At 41.9% G+C, this 26,562-nt stretch overlaps 1 protein-coding gene across 1 annotated transcript in view; it reads left to right on the top strand.

Moving 5' to 3' along the window:
• Window positions 1-26,562, top strand: part of ror2 (receptor tyrosine kinase-like orphan receptor 2) — a 46,505-nt gene that overhangs the window by 6,765 nt on the left and 13,178 nt on the right. The window contains exon 2 of the mRNA XM_085794158.1: window positions 19,285-19,350. Coding sequence (XP_085650284.1) covers window positions 19,285-19,350 — 66 coding nt within the window. The remainder of the gene's footprint in view (window positions 1-19,284; window positions 19,351-26,562) is intronic.

Raw genomic sequence — 26,562 nt, 5'->3', positions numbered from 1 at the left:
ATACACCGTAAAACACCGGTGTTGGTTAGTCAAACAAAATACTCACTGAGTGTCATGTATCTGACCCTCCTATCCGCCAGGAATTAGTGGCATGGTGTGCAACATCAACATCTTTGGAGACTGTCTTATAAAGACATGGACTGGGCTCTGTGAAGACTGTGCTGCTGGCAGAGGCTGCCATGTTTGTAGGCCTGTCACAACATTATATAATCGCCCGATCCCAGTTATTTGAGCTGACCGCAATTATTTAGCATAATCATTCAAATGGTTTCCACTCATCTGTATAAAAACAGCTGGATGAAACAGAAATGTCATAATTCATCACTGTTTCCTTGCCGTTTTCCACTGTTCGAGGTTTAACCGGTCCTCTTCTAATGACATCATCACGTTGCGCCCACTTCTTCTTCTGCTATGGTGAGTGGAGCCACAAACTGTTTATCCCGAGGAGCTTCATTTATAATATTGAACGACTGCATTTCATTGATCATCTAGTGACATTAACATCGTGGATTTAGTTGCAAAGCCAAGAAATGGCTGTTCTTCGTCTTCATAAGGTGCATGTGTATCATTAAACTGTGTTATAGCGGCATTAAATGATCAGAAAAAGACAATTCAATCATTAATCGCAGTCATTTGAACGGCAACTCAGATTTCATGATTGTGACAGCCCGACATTGTGCAACAATAAAGGTGCAACATTCCTGCCTTCAACAGGCTGTGTAAAAAAGTCTATAACCATATAACCGTCTTCCATCAATGCTGGTGCCTAGTCATCCTGCCTTCAACAGTGCTAGCTTTGTTCTAAGTTGCAGCTAATTGCTGGCTGGTGACAAGCACTCAAAGGAGTGTGAAAGTGCTTGAGGAAGGCTGCAGGGTGCTATTGTATTAATACACTCAGGACTGAAGCACAACATGGAGACAGAGCTCCTGAAAGAACCCCCCCCCTTCCCAATCCCCTGATACCTGCAGACCTAAACCACCGCTGTTCATTTAAGCTCTGCTGAAATTGAAACCTGGGCATTACAAATGTTAAACAGCATAGTGCTTGCGGTCAGTGTAAATGGGTCACTCTGAGCTCCCTGCGCTGCCATTTTGGTGCAGTGGCCATCATTCCAGCTTGACGACCGGGATGCCCTCTGGCCTAGAAAGACTCATCTGTATTACAAAGGAAGTAGCTGTAAAGTCGAAGCCAGCAGCGTGTGGGGTTTGAAACGTCCTTACCTCGGCAGCAAACGTCTCCCACCCCCGGTCCTCCAGTGTAAACACTGCAACAAGCATGTTTAAAGTGAATGGAGCCACAGAGTTGGGTCTTGTGTGAACAGTAACAAGGAGGGATTGACCCACGGCAGCCGTCTGCCATGAATGGGTCAAACATAGGTTGAACATGTCTGACATTATCCTGGGTCTAACACTGGGCTTTTTCTTTAAGACGCTGTAACACAGTTTGAATTAGTGGAGGTGAAGAGTCAACAGAGTGAAAGATACCTGCTCAGTCAGGTTTAATCTGAAGCTGCGTCTGGGCAGTTTATTTTCTTAAACACATGATGCTTCGCCCCGTGATTGGTCCGTGTGTTGAGGTGAACAGGATCTGCTTTTTTAAAGCTTTTCGTGCAACACTCAGTGCTCTCATATCCCTCATGCTTCACCATGGCTTGCCTTTTTTATTTCAATGATGGTGGATTTTAAAAATTCACGTTTGTTTTGTTTTTCAGATCAGGTTGTTCCTTGAATTCAACATTGTAACATGAAGGACAACCAGACCTATGTATGTTGTTGAACTGTGTTCTTCTAATATCATTACAGATATTTCCAACATTTCTCAAAGTTTATATTTATTATAAAAGTTCAAAATGAAGCCACATGCATTTTTTACATTTATGCAAAATATATTTATATACAATTATACACGTTAACCAGATGAAATATCTTAGTCATTGGACATGCGGACAGCCCACACTCACTTTCATCAATTATTACCAAATTTTAACCATGGACCAATGACACAGATCAGACTCTATGCAACAATTCCAAAAAGTAGGTTTTGCGTATGAAAATCTTTTTATGTAAAAATGGATGAGGCCTTTATAAGGAGAATTAGCCCCTACCATAGGCCAGAGGTATGAGCAGGACGGCTGGTGCTGCTGCCTTAAACCATACAACTGTGACGAAACACTGACTTTAAACGCGAAACTGCTTTACTCAATGTTTTTACTGCTTATAATCACCGGATCTGTTTGTGTTGGGAAGGAGGAGGAGGGAGGAGACCTCTGTGGGTAATTCAGCTCGAGGCCAAAGCAGCAATGGTGGTGTGGAAAACAACTCTGATGATATCATGCCCATCAGAACGTCACCAAACACTGTCTTCTTTATTGTTTTGATTCAAAAACCCAGATAAGAATCTGGGTCTTTCAACATCTTCGCAAAACGTGATGAACCAGGATGTGACTCACTTCTTCAAGGTCGTGTGTGTATGTTTTTTTTTGGGGGGGGGTTTATTTTAAAAGCACTAAACAACGAGTGGGCTCCATCATTTTTTTTGTGTCCCTTAGAAACACTTCCAGCTGTGACACTCACTCACAGCATGGTTTGTTTTTGGTTGTGTTGTCAGATTGACAAGGATGTTTTTTTTACTCTGTGTTTGAATTGCAAGACAGAATTTAACCACAATCCTCAGCTAGAAATGAAGTTAAGAGCTTTTTCTTCTATGTATTTGTTGACAGAGAGGATCGACTGTTCGGAGGCACGGTGCTGTATGCTGCTATGTTTTGGGTCTGGTACTAATTATAATTCTGGATCTGGGACTAATTAGAGCAACGCAAGACATTCCCATGGACAGGGCTCAGTGTGGACCGACTGGTAGACAGGATGGACTTGGTTAGCGCAGCGCTGCAACAAACGTTGTGTGTTTAAGACACATTAGACTTGGCTTTTTCTACGGGCGTCTCATTTTGCTGGCGATCGGTCGTTTAGAGCTCGGTCTTTAACTGTGTCAGCGCCGCGACACTGTGCATTAAAACTATATAGATGAGCGTAATCTTGATTTGGTTTTAAAAGGAAACTCCATGTGAACATATGCAGCTAATTACCGAGCAGAAACCGAGCAGGAGGCCTCAGTGTTTGTAGGAGAGAAGGCAGAGGCTGTAGAGCCCTCTGTTCCTCGAATGCCTCGCGCTGCATATGTTTATGTGTTTATGCGTGGAGTATAAACAGGATGGTCACTATTCATGAGAGTGCGACCTCACTGTACACAGAGAGAGAGAGAGGGAAAAGAGAAAAGGGTTAGACCAACAAATTTTGATGCACAAAAAGTTGATAAATGAATTGTTAAGATAATGAATTTTAAATAAAGTTTTGTATGATCGAGTGCATTCCTATGAAGCCTCCCCCTCCGCAGCATTGAGGATGTTCATGTTGGGAGGTTTTATCTGTTGTTTGCCCGGTGAACATAAATTGTATAGTCTGCGAAGTGAGAGCCAGACCGGCCCCTCCCACCCCCGCTACGCTCACCCAGAGGTCAGAGGTCACCTGGAGCACTTGAGAAGTGGCCAGACCTTTTGTGTCTCACTTTGTGTTTTTTGTCACAACACCTTTGCCTCAGGAGTATTTATGTGTGGAGAAGGAAAATACTTTTTGAAGTTTTAAGTTTTTTCTTTTATCAGTGTAACCCTAACCCTAACCCTCCCAGAAGACGACACTGGATGTTTTTAATCGCGCTGGATTCCGGCATGGGCCTGGTTATCATCTGTTTGGATGAGGAGATATTTGGAGCCACGGGCAGTGTGTTGCCGAGTCTGTTCATAATTATCTTGTTAAAGCGTCCCCAGGATGTGTTCTTGTGTTTTATGGTGAATACTTCTCTACCTGTGTAACTGTCTTTGGAGGGGCTTTGTTGTATTTATGTATATTTGACTCTGGATCACTCACACATTCCTACTTAACTCCATTAATAGAAACAGGGTTGCTGCCCTGCGCGATTTGACTTAGATCCTGGATCATTCAACATTAAAGCAGATTGCTGATGTCAGTGAAAACCTTTATCGCCACAATGTGTGTGTTTTAGCGAACAAAGCAAACAGCTGTTCAGTCTGACGGAGAAACACAGTAAAGTATTTAAGGAACAGTTAAATTAGTCAAATGGCTGATATGGACTCATAAAGAGCAATAAATAAGCAGATGCAAGGTTTTCACCCAACAATTAATTCTTTTATTAATTACTGACAATTTCAGTGAATTGCCAACTCTCTATGGAGGCAAGACATGATGGTTGTAAGGAATCGTATTCCTCCTATCAGAAACATGCTGAAGTAATAACACCACCAGGAAGATCCACATCATCATTCTAACCAGGGGTGTAAGGAAATATCAATACATTGAAATATTGGGATATTTTGTTTCTCAATACTGTATCTATATTCAAAATTGTACATATTGACATCCACAGCAGTGGTTCATATCTGTTTTGCATTTAAAACTCTGGTTGGCAGCAGCCATTCAGCCATCGACTCCTCCACTGCAACAGAACAATGAGATCTCAGAGAGCTCAGGTCTGTGGCTCATCACATGCTCAAGTGTTAGCATTTCATTATCACTGCCCCTGTTAGCAGATTCCTGCCAACACCCCACCCCCCCCCCACCCCGTAGTTCTAACCATACTTGACTTTACTTATGAATGAATCAAACCTTACTTGAGAAGAATCAGTGTTGTGACTTGTAAGTGATGTGGTTAGCATGTGTCATGGTCTGAGTGTCAAGCACATGATGCTCTGAGAGGACTGTCCTCAAGCTACTTAGCCAAATCACAACAGACAACAGTGTTTTTGAATATTTTACTTCAAAATAGACAATTTTGAGCCATAGCTCAACAGCTCAACAGTTATTTTGTGAATAGTTTTATTATTTTGCCTCTCGTGATCTTATTGTATTTTTGCTTGTTGTGTTAAAGCAGAAGTAAGCGATATTTTTGTGTTAATATAAGTCTTAAATAGTTATATCTTCTGACAGCAATCACTTACATAGAGTGTTTGGACAGAAACACGGGTCTCTCAGTCACTCTGCTCTGCTCTGAGCCGAGGAGAAAACTTTTCTCGTATCCTACAAGTTTTATCCAATGAGGAGAGAGAACGGCATGAAGGGCTGTGTGTGCAGGGACGAGGACCAATAGATTCATGACGAGGGTGGGGGCTGCTAACTCCATCGGCTGACAAGACGTTATGGTGCGTTCAAGGCAACTCGTAACTCGTGTTTTTCCGACCTGTGAAGTACCAGTTCAATCTGGTCCGAGTTCACGGGTCGGAAGTTACGAGTGGCCGTTATAGTGACTTTCGCAGGTAAAACAGGTCGGAAAAACACGAGTGGGTTGCCTGGAACGCTACAAAGTCGTAAGTCGTGACGTGAAGCTGTAATTTACGGTTTCAAAAGCCTGCCTGGAACGCAGCATTAGCCAAAACGACCAGATCGCTTACTTCTGCTTTAATTATAATTGATAATACTATAGATAAATTGTAGTTATTATGACTCAAGATAGGTTCTACGTCTACACAAGTCTGTATTTTTATTAAATATAGCTATAAATAACATTATAATATTGTAAATGCAATACTGTGCATCTGAAGACAAAAAGCTACATTTGAATGGTCAAATATAATGTGTTTTTAATATGTTGCAACTGTTCCTGATCTTATTGCAACTGTCCCCAGGGTTGGCGTCAGTCTGAATTCTTCCATTCATTCAAATATTGTGAATGTACTTTACAGACAGATGTTAGTTTAATATAGAAATGTTTGGTTGTCTAGAACAAGTAGTCTCTGAGTAACTGAGAAGTATATAAAAAAATGTTGCCACTGTCTCCAGTCTCCTCTATAACCAAGCATAACATGTTGTATTTAAAAGCAGATGTATTAAAAGTAAGCTACGGCTGGATTTTCTATGTATTGTAGAAATTGCCACTTATCCAAGAGGCTTCATCCGTTCTGGAAAAACACTCAAATCATTTCCTCATTCTGAAGTATTAAAACCATAACAGGAAAACAGGCTATTAAAGTCCCAGCAATCAAAGTGTGCCTTAATCGTTGTGATCCCTGCAGACCTGCCCTTGGCTCCATCTTCACAGATCCATGTAGGATTCCGGCTCAAATTCTCACAACTTCATTTTAATCTCTAGTGGAGACCCCGACGTTTCCAAAGACACCAAGTCTATCAAACTGACACAGTCGTAGTATTTCTTTGGATGGCTATTGGCTAACAGTCAAACCTCTGGGCTGTCGTAAACACTGTCTCTGTCGAGTTTTCAGAACATTTATTTACCACATGTTTTAATATTCATATAAAATGAAGCCATATGGACACTTGTAAGAAAAATCTAACTGAAACAAAGACATTCATGGAGTTCTAAATGTATTAATGATTTACAAACAAACAAGACATTAAATACAACAGATTGAAGAGGAGAATCTGTGGCTGTGGAGTTCGTAAGAAATTATTTGTTCTCTGTAGTCCACATTTCATCTCTGCTAGTAGGCCTACACCTGTATCTTCATTATTTAATTGCCTTTTTTCTGTTTGGAGTTCTGTAACTTAAAGGGACAACGAGGAGTTTTGGAAAGCAAAGTGTCTTCACACGACATTCACCATGAGCCTCCGCGCACACGGTGAAATTCTTGGACCGGTGAAAGACGGACGTCTTGCCAAGAATGTTTTCATTCATCAAGAATGAAAGTCAGAGGTTCGAAGACGATCAGATACCGTCGTAGTTCCGACCATAAACAGCGATTCGGCTGCGTTATTATCATGACCCGCCGGGCAGCGTCCGTGAAACCTAAAGGGAGGAAACGCTGGTCAGCTCGCCCAGCATTTCCACCATAACAAAATGACGATAGAGACAAAACGATATATTTATCAAAAATGGACCCATTAACAAGTGGTAATGTAGATTCATCCACATATGAGACCTTTTTATTGTTGCAGAATTTTTCGTTCTGACGATGGAGAAACTCCTCGTCCCTTTAATTTCTATTTACATAGGGACAGGGATATAGCATGAGCTAAATCACAGCATTAATAAGAATCTGTAGAGCCCGACCTAAGGTGGGGTTTTTAAGTAATGAACAATATAATATACACAAAACAGCTTAAAACACAAACAACTCACAGTGACACTCTAAAAGCACCAGCTCAGTCATGGCTGATCCCACTTTAAAAAACAGTCTCAGGTTGGATTTCAAATAATCCCGGTCATGATCCGGGTTAAGTTCAACAACATTGATCTCCACAACAGAAAGAGCTGCTTGTTCAAATGAGGATTAACAGCTGCTGCTGTAACTGCTGTAACTGCCCCCCCCACCCCCCGGTCACTGAGAACCACAGCAGAAAGTTACCATAGTAACTCTCACTAACATATTCATGCAATTGATGAATTAATCACAGATAGTGTAAGGATAACTGCTGTGTGAAACACAAATGTAACTAGGTGTATCTAATATAGTATATATGAGAGGGCTAATATTGCTCCATATAATTATTTATCCTATTATCGTTATTATTATAATAGAAAGGTGTAGCTACACATAAATCTATATCAATATCTCACACAAAGTCAGTATCAGCCATATGTTTTTCAGTTAAATTGATAAATGAATGTACATAAATGTCATAATGACTTTGCTGTTTCTGTCTTTTAAGGAAGTTGGATAAATGATTAATTTATCCAATTAATTTATTCATGATTGAGAGAGAAGGGCAGGGATTAAATTAGCATTACTTCTTCTCACTCCTTTTCCAAAATGTATGTGAATGAGATGATTATGTTTTGACAATCTTGTAATTTAGTTCCATAACTTGCTGATGTTATTACATAACATTGGTTCTACATATGAACTTGTGCCTTATTTTTACTTACATGTTCCAAATTTCAATTCAATAAATCACTGAGAACTGCATAGGACAAGTGTATCTGACTCATGTGACAATGATAGAGTAAACATTTGGTCAGGTTTAGGGAAAGAGGGTGGTTTGGGTTAAAAGAAGCACCTCATTTAGCTAGAGGACATCGTCAGGGTTACGACAATTAAGATATGGTATGTCATAAAATCCTTTGTGGGCTGTACACCAAATTCAGCTCAAGAGGTGTAGGAAGGAACCTGACCGGAGGACTTGTTGAAACTCAATGTGTTCACAGCGACAGAGTCAAACGCTCTCAGGATGTTTGGGTGCTCGGCCTTTACAGGTTGCCGTGGGTCTGTGAAAATATGTTAACAGCAGGCCTGTCAAAGTGGCAGCCCCTCCCTCCTCCTCCAGCAGATGCTTACTTAATCACAGCTGAGAGGCAGCGAGCACAGAGGAAGATCCAACTGAAAGGAAACTGACGGTGGTATTCTGTTGTCTAGTTCCTCTCGGATCCACACTCCTGCTCCTGCATCACACTGTTTAGGTGAAGGAAAGAATGGCTGAGTACCAACAATTGACACAAGAGCTTTGTTTTACAAGCATCCAAAATAGTCCGTGGCATGGGCCTGGCTCTCCACAGCCCTGGCTTGGTATGCAGTCCCAGGTATCTTATCAGAGAGTCAATAAAATGCAAATGTCTCCGCTCGCCTCCCGTCCCGACCTTCCCAGGTCTCATTTATTGTTTTGTCTTTCAGTCTCCAAATGGTCAAATATTTGAACGGAAGTCGCTGCTTTTTTTTTTTTTTTTATGAGATGGCCATTGTTGTTTTAACTCAGTCATGGGGATGGAGTTACCCCCTGTGTAAGCTGCCTTTGATGAGGACTCGCGGGGTGGGAAGATAGCATCGGAGCCAGTAAAGGGGGGAAATTCCACGGCAAGTGATACCATCTGACAATCCAGTGAGCGCCACGATTCAGTCATTATGTCAGAGGGACTGTAAACACGCTTTACATGCACATACGTCTAAATAAGAGCAATGGAGCCTGTGTGACAGAAGTGGTCACATCTGGACCAGGTTTGTGTCACATTTCCAGTACCGCTGGAAAAAAAAGAAAAAAAGAAAAACCTTCTCAGTGCGTGTTTGGTTAAATTTTCATAGGTTCACATTTCAGATAATTGTAGTTTGAGTATGCTTCAGACAGACTTGGGGATCTTGTGGCTTCATTTACCCTGGTTTGTTTTGTAACATGAAGAAGAGCACAGTTTGCTTCTTATTGGCGTTGGCCGACTCAGTCGTGATTTCCCTGCTTTGTTTTCTGAGTGATAAGCTGAGTTTAGATAAGTTTATCATTTGTGCTCCACCACCGTCCCCTGGGGAAAAAATCTGGTTGTTCAGCTGCCAAATGCTACCCTGTGTTTAGCAGCTCGGTGCTAACACTGTCTCTGCACCAGTCCTGAGCAGGTAGGCTACTGCACATCCTTCATAAAAACTGAAATTAACAAGTGGAAATTTGTGGTTTGTAGTGGAGGTGTGTCTTGGCAAGAATCTGTCGATACAATACATATCACAATACAGTCACAACGATACGATACATTGCTATATATTGCCTTTTTTTAAGTACAATGAGATTTGTTTTGACTATTCTTGGTAAGATATTTGAGTTTTTGCAGTGAGCATGTGATGAGCCACAGACCTGAGCTCTCTGGGATCTCATTGTTCAGTTGGAGCGGAGGAGTAGAGGGCTGAATGACTGCAGCAGACCAACAGTCAGAGTTTTAAATACAACCCATAAATGTTTGCATGTCTAGTAGCTAATAAAAAAAATGGATACAGCCCTTTTAAGGGGAGTATACTTAGAAACTTTGAGTAGGGGCAGGGGTCAGCATGGCTGATAATATTGACTGATGTTTGGCATTTATAGGATCATTGGTTTTTTTCCACTGATAACTGATCAAATACATTTATGTTAACACACACTCCTTTGACTCTGCTGCAGCGTCTCTCTGCCTGAAGTAACCAGTATCTTATTCTACAAAAATGTAAGGTCTTTTCACAGTGTAAACAAAACAAACAGTAGCCTATACTGTATTCAGTCTAATCCCAGGTGTGTTATTCTAAATTTTGACATCAAAATTGCCATTTTTACTAAACGAATATCTGTTCTAAATATCAGTTATGAGTTGCCTTGATTACTCATTATCGGTATCGGTGAGACAGTAGCTGTTGATCCTAACCAACATCAGTGGTAACTGACACCACAGCTCTTCTGTCAGGGCATTAACCATGACTGATGCAATCACTGAAACAAATATTTGTCTAAAGGTTCACTTACAGTGCAGAAGTCAAGTTATTAACAGTCACTTTAGTGTCATTAATTTCATACATAGGCGACATATATAAAACATCTGAGATCTATTTGGATTTTTCCTGCTTCTAGTGGCCAAAAAAGACCATGTAAAGTTTGACCATTGAAGTTGAAATGAGTGAGTGAAATAAAATTAAAAAAGTCTATTTTTTTGTAATAAAAGGAGAAACGGAAATATGAATACATACCCAGTAAGTAGGAGTGAATCATAAACGTTTTATGAGGTATTTCTTTTTATTTGGAGTGCATAACAACCAGCTGTCAGTGGGGCCTGGTGCTTTGCCTCAGGGCAGATGCTTTCACCAGATACGCTGACCTGCCTGTCTTTATGAGGGGTCATATTTTCAACACATCTTCTCTGTCTGTCTCCAGCGGGGAGGAGGTTAAGGTGTGTGTGCAACAGGACAAGCGAAGTGATCGTTGAAATAGCAGCAACACATTCCATCAGGTTACGTCCAGACTTTCCGTCCCACTCTTAACTGGCTTGGGAGGGTAATAATTTAATTTTCCACTCTCATTTTTTCCTTGTTTGATTTAGCGTGGATTCTGTCCCTCTCCTTGGCAGCTCGGCCCGCCAGACAGGACGTTGGTTGTGATGGTGCATAAGTGGCCTCTCCCCAAAACTTAGCCCGTCCTTTCGATCAGGGAGGGAGGTTTACCTCGCCTTGCTCCTGCTTGTTCTACGTTTGCCGTTTCCGCTTCAGCGTGAGGAAGGAAGGCCTGACCCCCCCCCCTTCACATGTGCACTTCTCCCATTTCATAGCAGTTCTGCTTCAGCTACACACTGTATGAGATGAAGTAGATCTTCTGAAGATACAGTTTCTTAGCAACAACACATTTTTCTTTTGTTTACGCTGAACAGGGAATTTTGGTGACTCGTCTGCTGTTTTTTATTTGAAGTGTTGATCCATAAGAAGATTTAATTGTGGTTTTAAGAACCAAAAAAAAAAAAAAAACACTCCGGTGTAGTTTTACCTCTCCTGTTCCAGGCTAATAAAAACAGGCCAGTGAGCCAATCAGTAACCAAACCAAACCAAAGCCTGGAGGGTTGGATGGTGGATGTTGCTCAGTTTCTGAATACAGTTGACAGTGTTGTAAAATATGCATAGGGGGAGCTCCGCAGAGAAAAAAGCAACCAGTCTTGCATAGTTCTCCTTTAAAGGTCCAGTGTGTAATAATTGGCAAGCTTTCTTGGCAAAATCTGAACTATACTACCCATGAATATAAAAATAAAATCTGTTTGGTTTTCATAACCTTATAATTATTCATTTATATAGCAAGGGTCTTGCTTTAGAGAGCGTCGCCATCTTGCACCACCATGTTTGTACGGCAGCCTGAACGGAAAATCCAGCCAGACAGAGAGAAAGTTTTGCATGTTTCGCATTAATAAATAGAAGAAGGCGGAAGGAAAGAAGGAGTAGGAAATGGTTTAGATCTTCACCTCATCGCTCCGTGCTCCTGAAATACTCCCAGTCGTCCCAGTTGTGGTAAACAAGTGTTATCGTCCTCGGAGGCCACCGTCACTTTACCGGCCGGAGGGGTGAGTGCAAGCGAGTGAGTGAGCGCTGTAAACAATAATCTGAACGTTTCGCTGGATTCCCCCCGATTTTACACACTGGACCTTTAATATATCTTATTATTGATCAACATCTAATATAAAACATAAGAGAAGAAGGAAAATATTAAGTTATTCTAAAGCCACAATTTTCCCCCAAACTCTAAAAAACTCATCATTGCTACATAGCCAACATTAGCCTTAGGCTGCCAGCTGCTTCTAATGCAGGAGAACAGCAACACACTTGTCTTTAGAGATGCAGCACAATGCCAATGTTAATTCTTTTCTTCTTTTTGCATGCTAACCAGCTACCATTCACCTTGGCTTGTGTATAGGCCCTGTTTGTGATAGTGAGTCACTGTAAGGTCCAGTCAGCATGGTGGTGAAGTGGTGGTGGTGCCCAGAGGGCGTATTCTTTTCAAGTGACCATTATCACCACCGCCCACTCCCAGCAAGAAACCAGGGTGATCAGCACAGGAACGCTGAGCTGCCGTTGGTGCATCGAGTGCACATTGTTTCCCTTGTTAGGAAGATGATCATCAGCTTTCAGTGTCAGCAAAATATACGTCATTAAACATGTCACATAGCCACACACTCTGATCCATCCAGATACATCGACGAAAAAGAAATATTATGGTTGCTTGCAGTTTTCAAACACTCCATTAAGCACTCTCATTCTCGGAGGGAAGAAAAGCAGCGGTCGAAGTTTTCAGTCACGTTTTCCTCCTTTGACACATTGTGGTTCTTTGCTTCCATCCACTGAGGTTCAGCTGAACCAGAAACTGCCTCCGCAGCAGCTCTGTCTTTCGGAAATGTTTGTATAACTCCGGCCTGCTCTCTATGAACTGTCACATCGACCCTTGCCAAAAAAAAAAAAAAAAAGGTTGGAAGTGAGTGCAGAAAATATAGTGAGGGGTGGAGGATGGGGCGCAGGTCTGTGCTGCTATCCTACTCATTATGGACAGCCCCAGTCAAACACTAATCTGACCTCAACTAGCACATTTACTCGTGTTACCTTTGTGGACTTGACCGAAACATGCTTTAATCCCTGACCCTGACCTAAAGCCGTCCTCCCATTAACTTGTCTTTGTCCCCAAAAAGTGACTCAACTCAGACCACCATCCCCCCACCCCACATGCACACACAGTTACAAGCACTTTTAACAGGAGAGGGGAGGAAGGAAAGTGCTGAGGTGTGCCATTAGGCCCTCAGTCAAAACTCCAGTAGATGGAGCTGTGGCCTGGCCTCTCTGCCCTCAAAGGGCCCTTTCATGGAGGAGACAGCAGGCTGCTGGAATGCAGCGGCTCCCAGTCACTCAGTTCTGGATGGAAAAGCATCCTATTGGACCCGACTGCACATTTTCCAACAGTGTAAGATAAATGAAATCAAGACCGGGCTCAGGGAGGCTCAGCTCAGTTGTGTTATTTCTAGTGTGCTGACATTGTAGGATGACAAAATATGACATGCTGTGTTGTGTGGTTCAGGTTTCTAGGTGGGGTTACAGTCATCAGGCAGCAGCTCATGTCCCCCAGTGTTTCTCAACCGGGGGTACTCAGACCCCTAGTGGTACTTGGTGTAAATGCAAGGGGTACTTAAAGGGATAGTTCAGCTTTTTTGAAGTGGGGTTGTATGAGCTACAAAAAGGCCATTAAGTACACTAGATGCAGTAGAAAGGTCTCTGTTGATACAGCGCATTGTGGAGTCTGCCTGTGTGGAGGAGTACCAAGGAGTACTAAGTAAGTTAGTTAGTCCCAGATTTTAAAAAAATAACTTTTTCTGACCATCTGATGCACTGTAAATTTTTACTTTAGATGGTACTCTTGAACTGGTGTATTATTTTTAGACAGGACTTCTCATAGGTGGCGAAAATATGATGATTAATGGTCCCTCATTGACAACAGTGTACTGCCTGTGTCGCGGTGCAGCGCGATGCGCTGGTGTTTCTCAGTGGGGGAGAGAAGAGACATTTCTACTGCATCTAGTGTACATAATGGGCATTTGTAGCTCATACAACCCCACTTCAAAAAAACAAAACTATCCCTTTAAAAGCGATAAAATGTAATTTACTATATTGAATTTTACAGACATTTATCATTTTACTAAAATAGTCATTAGCTAAGCTAATTGGCATTTTTCCCAATCCCATATAATGGGAAATTGGTCATTATTTTTGATTCACTCGTCCAATTTACTAGAAACTCAACACGTTTCAGTGAACAGTCCCCATTCATTTTTTAATTGGGCTTTTATTGTGAAATATAGGAACATGGTGCACAGCATTGAAAAGCTGTTGATAAATATGCAATTGTGCAATTAGAAAGCCTATTTTTATTCCTGTCACATTGGTTTGGGAGTGTTTTGCCCCCCACCTCTTGCCTGGGTAGTGGTGGGGGGCCGAAGGGGGGTCCTCAGGGTTGCTAAAAAAATATGCAGGGGGCCTAATTCCCCCGAAAATGGTTGAGAACCATTACCCGAGAGGCTGCAGTGTTCATTACACCCCAAACTTGGACCAACTACATTAAATAAATGTGTGAATGTGTAAATTACCAACTTAAATTCTCCTTTTCCCGGAGCAGTTGGATGCTTTGCTTACTTTACCTTGTTGTAACATGTGGAACATCTACAGTCAGCTGACCTGTCATCATTTAACTTTGTTTAAACACGGACAGAATTAAGATAAAGAGGCCAGTCAGACTGTTGTGTGAGGTTCAGGCAGAGCTGTAAACAGCACATGAACTGGATTGTATACAGGGTGCAATGTGGAGTGAGAAAAGGCAGTGCACGGCAGCACACACACACACTCACACACACAGTCAGGAGGCGAGAATGTGGAAAATACAATATACAGACAGAACTGCTGACAGAACAATGGTCCTCTGACTAGCAGAGGTGAGGAAGGATTAGTTTCTGTCCAGGATGCCAACAAGTGTGTGCTCCAGTGAGCTCTACAGTCTGTAGATGAGGAAGAGTCAAATCTATAACCCCAGCTCATGGAGCACCAACCACACAACAACCACTCAATCCTTTAAGAGCAATCACATCAGACCCACACACACACAAACAACAACAGCAGACCATCATTTCCACACAAATACAGAGCCACACAATCACACACTATCAACCCTAACAAAGAGGTTCACACAGCATCCAGCCTTCCTGACCTACATTGAAGGCACTGACCACAGCACTCTGTCATTTAACCTTCCATAGAGTGTCCAGTATTTAGACTCATTCTCTAATCTTGTTGTTGGAAGACAGAGACTGTAGATAAATGGAGTCAATCAGCCGCCTGCGGTCAGGGAACGCTACCAGAAACACGTCCATTCAATGAGGAAATTCACCACTCGGCACTAATGTATAGTATTACAGCTAGGTCTGAAGCCACTGATGCAGAACTATGTGTTTTCAAGTGCAGCGCAGTGCAAATGCCAGCAATCAAAGTCAAAGTCATTTGTGGAGTGAGGAATGAAGTGTTTATGGAACTGGTAACATAACAGTGTCATTAGGCAAAGGAGACAGAGAACAGAGACACAGGCAGAGAGGGGACACTCTAACAGTCTGCAGTCTCAGGTGAAGTTAGTTCAACTGTGTTTTTGTGAAGAAATTTCCTTGTCATTATCACGATATCAACACGGCACACGCAATAAACACATCACAAAAGGTTGTATGCAATGCATTATTGCATTGCATACATTATTTACAGGCACCTGTAAAGACTGACTGTACAGACTCCTCTCGGGTCCTCAGATACTGTGCCTGAAACACATCCATTAAATCAGCATCGATAGTCGTACTGGACTGGCTCGACTCCCAGTCAACATTTAGGCGACTTATATTGTTTGGAGTTTGAATACAGCGTGCAAGCTTTCTGTCTTCTTTGTTTTTGGTGTATTTGTGTGGCAGCGCTGCAGCACCACACACACACACACACAGGCCTGGCATACAGTGGGAAAATAAGTATTTGATCCCCTGCTGATTTTTACCCTTCATTCACTAATTTATAACCTTGATATGGTGATATTATTTCTGGACTTTTTGTTGATATTCCATCTCTCTCTGTTAAAATAAACTTAGGCTACCATAAGAACTATGGACTATCCATTTCTTTGTGGGGGAGCAAACTTCCAAAATCAGCAGGGGATCAAATACTTATTTTGCCCACTGTATACATGCATACTTATATTTGTGTGCACGCTGACATCTTCTTGAAACAACGCCATGTTTACAGAAATCTTTTTGAAAATGAACAAGAAAAGAATAAGGTCATTTCGGGGAAAGTTCCATTTCTGTGTGGACGAGGCCTCAGCCAATCAGATGACCACTAGCTCCCCTCACCTTCTGCAGGTTAATTGGTTTTCATCTGGTACAAGAAGAGTTAAGGAGGGTTAAATGAATGTTCTGTTTAACCGATTGGTTATTTATGTGCAATTTGTTCAATAAAAGTATGCTAAAGATATATTTTTTTATTATTCTATTCAGAAAAAGTCAGGAACTGTATGGTTAATATGCAAATTTAAATATTTGCTTATTTATAGCAAGTCATATCATCATTGCAATATTGAACAGTGTCAACACACACCTTTTTCTCACATTGTGCAGACCTACAGAGGGGTTAAAACGAACTAACGATCAGGAACGGCACCGACAACCTTGACTAGTATGTTAATAATAAGTCAAACAGAGACACACAGAGAAGCTGCTCCCCTCAAGATAACAATCCTTTTAACTTCATTATTGCAAAAGTAGCATCACATAAAAAGCTGCGTGTTATAAATCCAAGTTATTAAAGATCTGCTCTGCGTGTCAGTAACAAAAGAGCAGAGCTGCTTGTCGACCGGAGCAGAGAAGCGTTCCTCTGGTCTGCAGCCGAGCGCTTGTGGTATGAAGTGATGATATGAGTGTTTTATAAGTGGCGTCACACACCACCTCCTTTGTTTAGCAGCGGTCGCTCCAGTTTTGACCTTGACGCTTAATGGTCTTTACACAACTCCAGTTCCCTTTGTGTACTGTAGCTCGTCCTGCATGACCCAGGCCAGGATCTTCTTATATGGAGAATAAAAGATACAGAAAGGCCTTCATGGAAAGATGCCATTGGCTGCATTGTGGGAAATGTAGATGTATTTTTCATTCTTCTAGGGATAGATCACCCTTTGTTGTTTTCATTCAAGCTGTGGGCTAAATGTGATCAAGAGGGAAATCAAAGACTTGTGTTTTGTTTTGGTGCTTATGCTTCATCCCCGCAGTTTGACTAGTAGGACTTTGCCTAAACCAAGACATACTGAATCCAAATCTAGCATCTGCATCTGATGCCGAGCTAATCCGTCCCTCTCATATTGAAGGGGGCCGTCTCCGTTTGGTCTTACATCAATGGCCGGATTAAAGTCCAATCTACACGGGGAAGTATGGCTACCGAAAGGAATGCGGTGGTTTTAAGTCTCTGCGATCCTCACACCACCAACTTCTACCACCACCCACATCTGTCAAGCACATGCTCTGTATCACAGGGGAAGACGGGAGCCCATGCCAAGCCGACTCGCACTAATAACTGAGCCGTGAATCGTGTTCGCTTACATGTGCCCGATCCTGATTAGCTCCCAGGGAGAGCCAGAGTCCAATCAGACCCAGTGGCCTGAGTATCCATTACACATGTTCCTCAAAAACACTGTGGAGTGGAAATCAGAGGGGAAACCCAGTCTGCCCCACAACAACAAGACAGAGGGAGGTGGCAGTGTCCTCGACAGACAACAAACCAGACACAAGATATCACTGACCACGTTTACATGAGCTCTGCTCAGCTCCATTTGAGTGTCTCGTTGGAATTTGGTCCTTGTTTACATGCAACGGGGAAAATTAAATAATTGACAGTGTCCACCTACTCAACATGGTGGCAATATTTTTATGTGTTGGCCCTTTTGCACTAGTATTATATCCTATTAAAATGATGTAGCACTGTATTTAACTTATGTCTAGGTTGTTCCCTTTGCACTAGTAGAGTATATTTTATTGTTTTAGACATTGTAGGATATATTTTATCATATATTTCCTTTTTGTATTTTATCTATCTATCTATCTACCTGGAAATATAAATAACTTAACTCAACTGCAGTTCCTGATCGGCTGCGTCAGTCTGGGCTGAAAATCTATATACTAAATGATGCAGGGTTTTTTATTTTTACAGTAAGTATATTTTGTGGGGCTTTTGCCTTTAATCAATAGTGTAGTAGTAGAGAGAGACAGGAGATGGGAGGCAGAGAAAGGGGGAATAACATGCACCAAAGGGCCGCCCGAGTCGGGATTCTGTTCTTCGATACGGGGCCGGCTGCAGCGAGGACTGTAGCCGCTGCATATGGGGCGCCTGCACTACCAACCAAGATAAGCAACACTCCATGAATTATGCGTTTTTTTTATTTGTTTGTTTGTTTTTTTATAAAACACATCTTCTCGCTGGTTGCACTGTGTGAAATGCACTGAATCAGCTTTATTTTTTTGGCTTCTACACCTTTGTGCCACACTGTTGTGAAGCATGCGCACATGCATTGTCCAGTTTCAGTCAGATTAAGGTGTATACATGCTGAAGAAAACCGGTTTCTAATGGCATTATCTGGGTGTCTTACTGTAATCGGATCTGGAGAAGTCCAGTCTTGGTTGGATGAGGCATATGCATGCACTTTAGTTGCCGCGTCAGATTAAGGCCATAATTTGCTTTTTTCACCTGTCATGTAAACATACTGACAGAGCCAGTGCACCACTGTTGCTGCCTTTTAACCTGTCTGTATTTGTCTTGTGAGGAGTAAGGTCTCTAGAGGTCTAAATTTTTCAGGAGCAAAGAAAATGATTCTTGGTAGTTTTGGGAAAGAAACCTTTAAATCAGGAGGTGTCCCAAATGTTCCTGTATAATGGTGTGATGCCAGAGAGCGGGGCAGGATGTGACTGAAGAGACAGACCTGTGCTCCAGCAGGGTGTGATTTACAGCTCAGCTCCGACCCCAGTTAACCTCCACATGCAGCCCCCAGATCAGATGCTGGAGCTCTGTGGGGGATGGTGGGCACTTCCTTGTGAATGATACAAACACCTTAAAGAGGTGTGTGTGATCAGTGTGTGCTCTCTAGGGGAAGCCCTGCAAACTCAATTAAGAAGTTCATCACTCAGAAACTAATGCTGTTTTCATTTGTTCTAATAGCGCCACAACAAATCTAAATTTCCATTGTTACACAGGAAATATCAAAACCAGTGGATTTACTGCTTTGAAATTGTACTGAGGTCGTTAATTCTTCCCACAGGATGAATCATTTCCATTTCGGACACTCCGGCCAAACCAACAGACCTCGCACACAACACGTTCATACTCGGACTGATTGTTCTGAGCGTTCCTGAACATTGGCCTTCTTGAGCACTACAGACCTAAACCTCTGCCAAGCCTCCACAAACAGTTCCTTATGCAGCTCCTTTTGTTAATGACTTCTCTATTGCTGTTTCTGCAGCTGATCCAGGTCCAGATACAGATGGTCTGGCCGAGGCTCAGAGTGGCGCTGCCCCCACAGCTGAAGGTAAGATGAAAAACTCCTCCATTTGTCCTCTAATGCCTCTGATATGTTGAATCTGATTTGCTTAATACGACAGAAAAAGATGTGTAGAAATGTTTTAGGGAACACTTCATGTCTGAGATGCCAGACTCAGGTGTACGGTTTCCTAGAGTCCCGTCGTTACACTGAGATCACCACCGAGGCTGCAGCCAGCGACGTCTTCTCTTAAGAAAGTTCAAACTGAAACAAGTTGAAGAATCAGCAGCCACAATTAGAGCCGCTCCACTTCTCTACATGATAAGGAGCATCAGCGTTTCCTGTCTTATCTCCTTCAGCAGAGAAACAGCGGACCCTCCTTCATGAAAGGAAACGGCCCCACAATCCCAGTTACAGCGTTGCACCACTGCAGCTTCTCCTCAGCAGACTTGTCTAATAAATAAATATAAATCAAGAGAGCAGCTGTTTTATGTTCGTGACATGATCCAAATCTTATGAAATCCTTATCTGATCAACCAAAGTCCAAATCCATAAATAAAGATTTATTCTCCTCAGTGGGTCATCAGGAAGAACAATGAGATTGAAGACACACACACCCTCCCACCTCCCCCAACGGTGGAAGCACAAAGACACTTTTTCTTAACACCCATTTAAAAGAGCCTCTGCCTGGAAACTGTACTTGTGTCTGATTAGTGAGGCCGTTTTCAGCTCTTGATTTCTATTCCGTTCTAATTTCAATAGCTCAACTTTCTTTATTTATCATTTTCTTTGGTTGTAATCTTATTAAGCTTTCCACCAATCTAATCGACTATATCGGATCGGCCGATATTTCACATTTTATGCAATTTGTGAGATCGGCTGTAATGTCTTCATTCACCGATCCGATCAGTGATGTCATTGTAGGGCTGGGCGATAAAACGATAACGATATATATCGCAAAATAACTTTTCCTCGATAGAAATATGAGACGTGGTCGATAGAAAGACCCTAGGTTTCATTCAGCCATGTTCTGACAGACAATACAAATAGCCAGTAATAATGAGAGTTGTGCTGCACCGAACAAATCATGTCGCTGCAATAGATGACACGTCACAGGGATTTCTTGTGTAGATCATAACTGATTAAAGTTTAGTCAGTCTCTTTGAAAGCTGCTTGAATATAAACAATGTGTATATATATTATAATACTTGTTTTATTTATCTGAAACTGCTGTATAATGTTCTTCATTACATACCTCTGTTGATATTCAGTGAACAGATTTAAATAGACATATTGCTCCCTCACATGATCGGATCATGATCAGTGATCGGCCTCAAAAATCCTGATTGTGTAAAGCCTAAATCTTATCTTATGTTATCTTATTTCAACATTTCAGGCCTGTTTGCATTGTGTTGAGTTGAGTTGAGTTTAGGAGGACCTAGCACTTAATCACTCCTCTTTAAAAAAAGACAACTAACACTGAAGGAGGATCCAGTGTTCAGAAATAATCTGCTTTTACTCAAGAAATGATTCCAGCTCTTAACACAAAGCTGGAGACTGCACTATTGCTACAGTCTCGTTGTTTCAGTTGTTTCAAACTAACCTTCCTCGGCAGCCATTCGTCATGACAACAGTCAGGCAACCGGCTGCGTTAACGAGTCCATTAATGAATCCAAACAGATCCGGTAATGCCTCTGCCTTTTGTAAAGGCCCCGTCCTCTGAGCTCGGCTCCGTCGGGCAGCACGGTGTGTGTTCGGCGCGGCCTCCTCTCAACATCAATCATGTTATAATTTAAGGGGAAGCTTCAACACTGGCAGCGTCTAGTTAATACCAGGGTAGAGAAATGACCATGTATGGACCAGAGTGAACAGAGCGGGAACAGTTTCCATCAACATTTAGGACAGAAAGAAAATAATACAGAGCTGTCTGTGTAATTATTCTTTCCTTTTCGTAATCATTTTACAGTTTCACAACACAATTGTTAATGTATAAGACTTGTGTAACAGTGAGTGAGCTCACAGTTTGCATTTCAGTTAGAAATACAGAGCAGGCCAGATGGTGGCCTGTATAACCAGCGTTAGCACAGCACAGTAGAACTAGAGCTGTCACAATTTAGTTTCATAATACACATACACCTCATGAAGAACAAGAGCCTATTGCCTTTGCAACTAAATCCATGATGCTAATGTCAATTGATGATCATCAAAATGCGGTCGTTGAATATTAGAAATGAAGCTCCTCCAGATAAACAGTTTGTGGGGCTCAACTCGTGTCATTAAACCAAGAAGAAGAGGACGCAGTGTGATGATGTCATTAAAGGACAATTCCAGGCGAATTTAACTCGGGGGTGTATTTTCATATCATTTTAGGTCTAAAAGAAGGAATCTGAAGATTTTCAGTTTAATTGCTCCTGTTTTGCGGTAGTTGCGTCTGTCCCCGCATCGCCACGGCAGCAATGAATGGGAGTGGATGTAAGTTCTGCTGTTTAGACTGTTTACAGCCCTCAAAGACGCAATTTTTTTCCACAGACAGCGTCAGATGGCTACTCAAACATGCACCCAGAAGTTTATTTACTCCAAGCAAGCCGACATGTTTGTCAAACTAGATCTAATTCAAAGTCTCCCGGAGTCTCGCGCGAGTCTCACGCGAGACTCCGGGAGACTTTGAATTAGATCTAGTTTGACAAAAAATGCGGCTTTGAGGGCTGGAAACAGCCTAAACAGCGGAACTTACATCCACTCCCATTCATTGCTGCCGTGGCGATGCGGGGACAGACTTAACTACCGCAAAACAGGAGCAATTAAACTGAAAATCTTCAGATTCCTTCTTTTAGACCTAAAATGATAGGAAAATACACCCCCGAGTTGAATTCGCCTGGAATTGTCCTTTAATAGAGGACAAGTCGAGGAAATAGTGATATGACATTTCTGTTAGTTTGATCCAGCCATTTTTATACAGATATATGGAAACAATTTTAACAATTACGCATAAATGATTGCGGTCAGTTCAAATGATTGTGATCAGGCAATTATTAATAATTGTGACCTAATTGTGAGGCCTAATTAGAACAGCTGTGAAAATTATTGGTAGGATTGTTTGATCCAACAGTAGGCTACATTTGGTGCCAACATTGTGTATTTGGAGGCAGTGGTAGGCTAAACACATGAAATATATAGGCAAGTAACATACAAGTAATATTACAGCATGATATCAATGTATGTACCGGTATGTGGTTGTTGTGCATGTAGGGCAAGTTATTATTAAAACCTCCATTAGTACAGGTAGTCTAGTCTCACTGAGGTCAGGATCTCTTTTTAAGAGAAACCTGTGTGTATACAGTTTATACACAGACAGACACATAAATTCATGGGAACGCACAAAGATAATTCATTCACATACATTATACACACACAAAAAAAACAGTGTTATTGTAATAAGAACGGCCTTTTAGAATCCTCAAGTGGAGTGAAAGAATGTAACTTGCCTCCATGTGAACATTAACTGAGGAAACTCCCTTTACAACAGAGTCATAAAACAGCAACAATAAAGAAAAATATAAAATACATAATACCTGAGGAATTCTGCTTCAGTTGTGTGAAAGGTCACTCAGATTCATAACACAATTGGGTTCTGTGTTGGTCTGGCTCTCCATGCATGCATATTTCCTTATGCAGCTCAACATTGATTGCCAACCACTATAAAAATCAAGTAGAAGAAGAGGATGGGAGGAGGTATAGGAGCCATAGGGACGTGGAATTCTTCCCCCGTTTGGCAGTCTTTGGATTATAAAGTGGGGTGAAAATAAAATCATATAAACATGGGCAGCAGTTTTTATGCACAGCTGGCACACTTGCTGTGTGTACAGACTAGGCAGTCACAGACGTCTGCATACGGGTCCTCGTGGACCATCGTGGACAGACGGACGTGGAAGCTATGAACCGGCCTTGTGTGAATGGTAGATCTTTGTCCTTCACGTTTCTGTGTCCATAGGTTGATGACTTCCTTGGTGTTTCACCTGGTCATGGTGTGAAGGAGCGGTGTAATGATCCCTCCTCTTATGGATGATAACAGGGTTCTTCTCTCCTGAGTCCATGTGTGTGTGTGTGTGTGTGTGTGTGTGTGTTTCAACCTGCCTGCTGAGATCATATTCAAGAATCAGACTGAGTTTGAAACATGTGTCGTAGAGGTAGAAGTCTTTCTCTTTGTTTTGCCCCGCTGATTTTATTGGTGGCTTGAAACAGCTCACCTGAGATATGAGACCCCTTAATCTGGTTGAAAATGGATTGAAAGTGGATACATTACTTACTTGGATGTTTTTGTACCAGTTCAATGAGAAACTTAAAGGGATACCTCACCCAAAATCGATAATTCACCAAATCATCTACTCCCCGTCATGCCAAGGAAGGGTTTGGAGAACTTTTGGAGTTATCAAAACGCTTTTGGAGTTCCAGGGGGGGTCCGGCTGGCAACGGATTTTCATATAATGGTGGCGGATAGTGCGGTTAGAAGTAGTGGCTCTGCTGATGTTTGTGCACATGTGCGAGGTTTACTGCGAGATGTTCTTCTGTGTTTACATCATACATCCAATGTGTGTTTTGGACGATTCAAAAGTGAGCACTATCCGCCACTATTATATGAAAATCCTTTGCCAGACGATCCCCCTGGAACTCTAAAAATATTTTGATGACTCCGAAAGTTTTCCAAACCCTTCCCTGGCATGACGGTGAGTAGAAAATTGGTGAATTATCGATTTTGTAGTATCCCTTTAATTAAACAGCTTCAGAATAACTGTGATGGTCCATAGAAATAAAAGCAACCAAAACAGCAGACAAACAACCAGACTCATAGCCCCCCTATAAGTGTCTTGTGAGTTTGTGGGTCATGAGTTGGAATGGTTGACTACTGAGCCACATTGTCTGTAATAGACATCGTAGGAGGAGGTGATGATCAAAAAGAACAGCATCTTTATAAAATCTAGCTTCAAGATAAAGCTAATCGCAAAAGAGTTCTGCAAATTCCACATGTTAACACAGCAGCACATAATTCAAGCTGAGGATCAGTCAGTGTGAGTGGGAGGTTCTCCAGTTGTATGAGGGTTTCACACCAGTGAAGAGCAGTTGGACGGCTGTTCTCCAGCACGTTGGTCTGGAATGTGCTCACATTTGGCTTATAAGTACTTCCCACATCTATGAGTAATCTGCTGCCTGACCTTATAACCCTGACAATGTGTCTTCTAAACGGGAGAAGCACTTTGGTGCCTGAGTCAAACTCTGGAACATCAGCAGCTCTGTTCTTCAGATCAAAGGGTCGGTGGTGGAGATGTTGTGAAACTGTCCAGTTTGTTCAGTAAAACACCTTCCGAAGTTCAGGGGCAGAGCAGCATGTGTGGAGGAGCCGCTCCAGAGGTTCAGTCCTGGCTGTTAGCCTGTTTCTGGGTCACCAACCTGGCTCGCTCTGTTCTCTTCACATGCACAGGAGATCCTCCTCACTGAGAAAAGTTCCCTTTCACCATCTGTATGCAGCAGTGTTGGTTCAGGCCTGGCATTAACATCTGCTCCAATCACGAGTGGTCTGCTTACAGGTGTGAACCCAGGACTGGTTTAGACCACATTCAGAGGTGGTCGGGGCCACATGTGGCTACATTCCTTCAGCAGTATTAATGCAAATGTGTCCTGACCACACGGTAAAACCTACTGCTCCACTGACAGGGCCTGTGTCTGACAGTGGCCTGCCCACTCTGTCAGTTACCCTACCACCATGAAGCCTCCACTGAGATGTTCCTGTCACAGCTGAAAACAGACTCATTATCTTGACTTTGTTCAACAATATTTAATCAGATAATTGATAATGATAACTAATTGAAATCTGTAAATACTGATGATCAGTTAAGACACGTACAGCACTGGCATCCAAATCTAACACCTGGAGGGTGGAATATCACTTATATACTGTATATACATAGTAAAAGCTCTGCTTTGCTATAAAGCAGAGGTCTTCAACAGGTGGTCCACGACCCCTAGGTGGTCCGTGGAGGTACTGCTCGGGGGTCATGAAATTTTAATTGATTAGACAGTTTTTTTTGTTTTTTTTTTCATTTGCACATTTGAATAGCTTGTATACATAATCATCATGCAATTGACAGACATTTTTGATATCAGCATTGGTATCAGGTTAACTAAGTATGTTTATACATGGCTCTAGGCCCAGTTTGATATAAAACACAATTTTATACAGTATATATATTAGGGATTAACTGATATGTTTTTCTCAGGGCCGATACTGATTATTAGTAATCAAGAACAATTGATATTTAGAGCCGATATTCATTTGCCATAAAAATGTTGAAATAGTGTCCAAATTTAGAATAACGCACCCGGGATTTGACTGAATACAGTATACTGTTTGTTTGTTTTTGTACACTGTAAAAATTGGTGATCAAAAGACTTTAAAGGGATAGTTCAGCTTTTTGAAGCCTCTTCACACCGCAGATCCAAACAGCTGAACAATGGGGTGATACAGCACGTCGCTGATCCTGCCTGTACGGAGGAGAACTAGTTAGTTCCAGATAAACAAACTTTTTTCCGACCAGCTGATGCATTGTACATTTTTACTTTAGGTCGTACTCTTGAACTGGTGGATTATTTCGAGACGAGACTTCTCGTAGTTTTCCCTCATGTTTCTCAGTGGGGGGAAGCATCTAGTAGGGATGGGCATTTGTAGCTCATATAACCCCACTTTAAAAAAAAAAAAAAAAAGGTGAACTATCCCTTTAAATTTCTGTAGAATAACACACAAACTCCAAATCTTGGTTCAGTGGGGACTGTGGCCAGGACATTGTCACACAACCAAGACTGGTGAGTTTAGGTAGAGAAATGGCTGCATCAGAGCCAAAGGAGTTTGTTTTAAAATACATTTGTTTTATTGGTTATCGGTGAAAAAACAGCCCATACCGAATATCATAAAAACCCTGAATATTGGCCGATATTATGGGCCACGCCGATAATCGGTCTATATACAGAGTGGGGGATCTTTGCTCCATCTCTTCATCAGTTTTGGGGTCTGATATAGAGCTGCTTATTCCAGCCAATATTGTCCATGCCAGTTTAGTACCTTTAAGTATTAAACCACCATAAAGAGATAACCACGACAAATTTCTATTGTCACACACTAAATCTTCATATAAATTATTATCAACAGTAGCTGACAGTGTGTTACTGACTCATTTTGCTCAGTAGCTGTCAGAGACCAGGCCATACAGC

Source organism: Trachurus japonicus, chromosome 12, assembly GCF_045865225.1.
Source record: "Trachurus japonicus isolate A0001 chromosome 12, Traja_1.0".
In the NCBI taxonomy this organism is placed as follows: domain Eukaryota; kingdom Metazoa; phylum Chordata; class Actinopteri; order Carangiformes; family Carangidae; genus Trachurus; species Trachurus japonicus.
The sequence above is the reverse complement of the archived record's forward strand: the minus strand, read 5'-3'. Positions and strand labels throughout refer to the sequence as shown.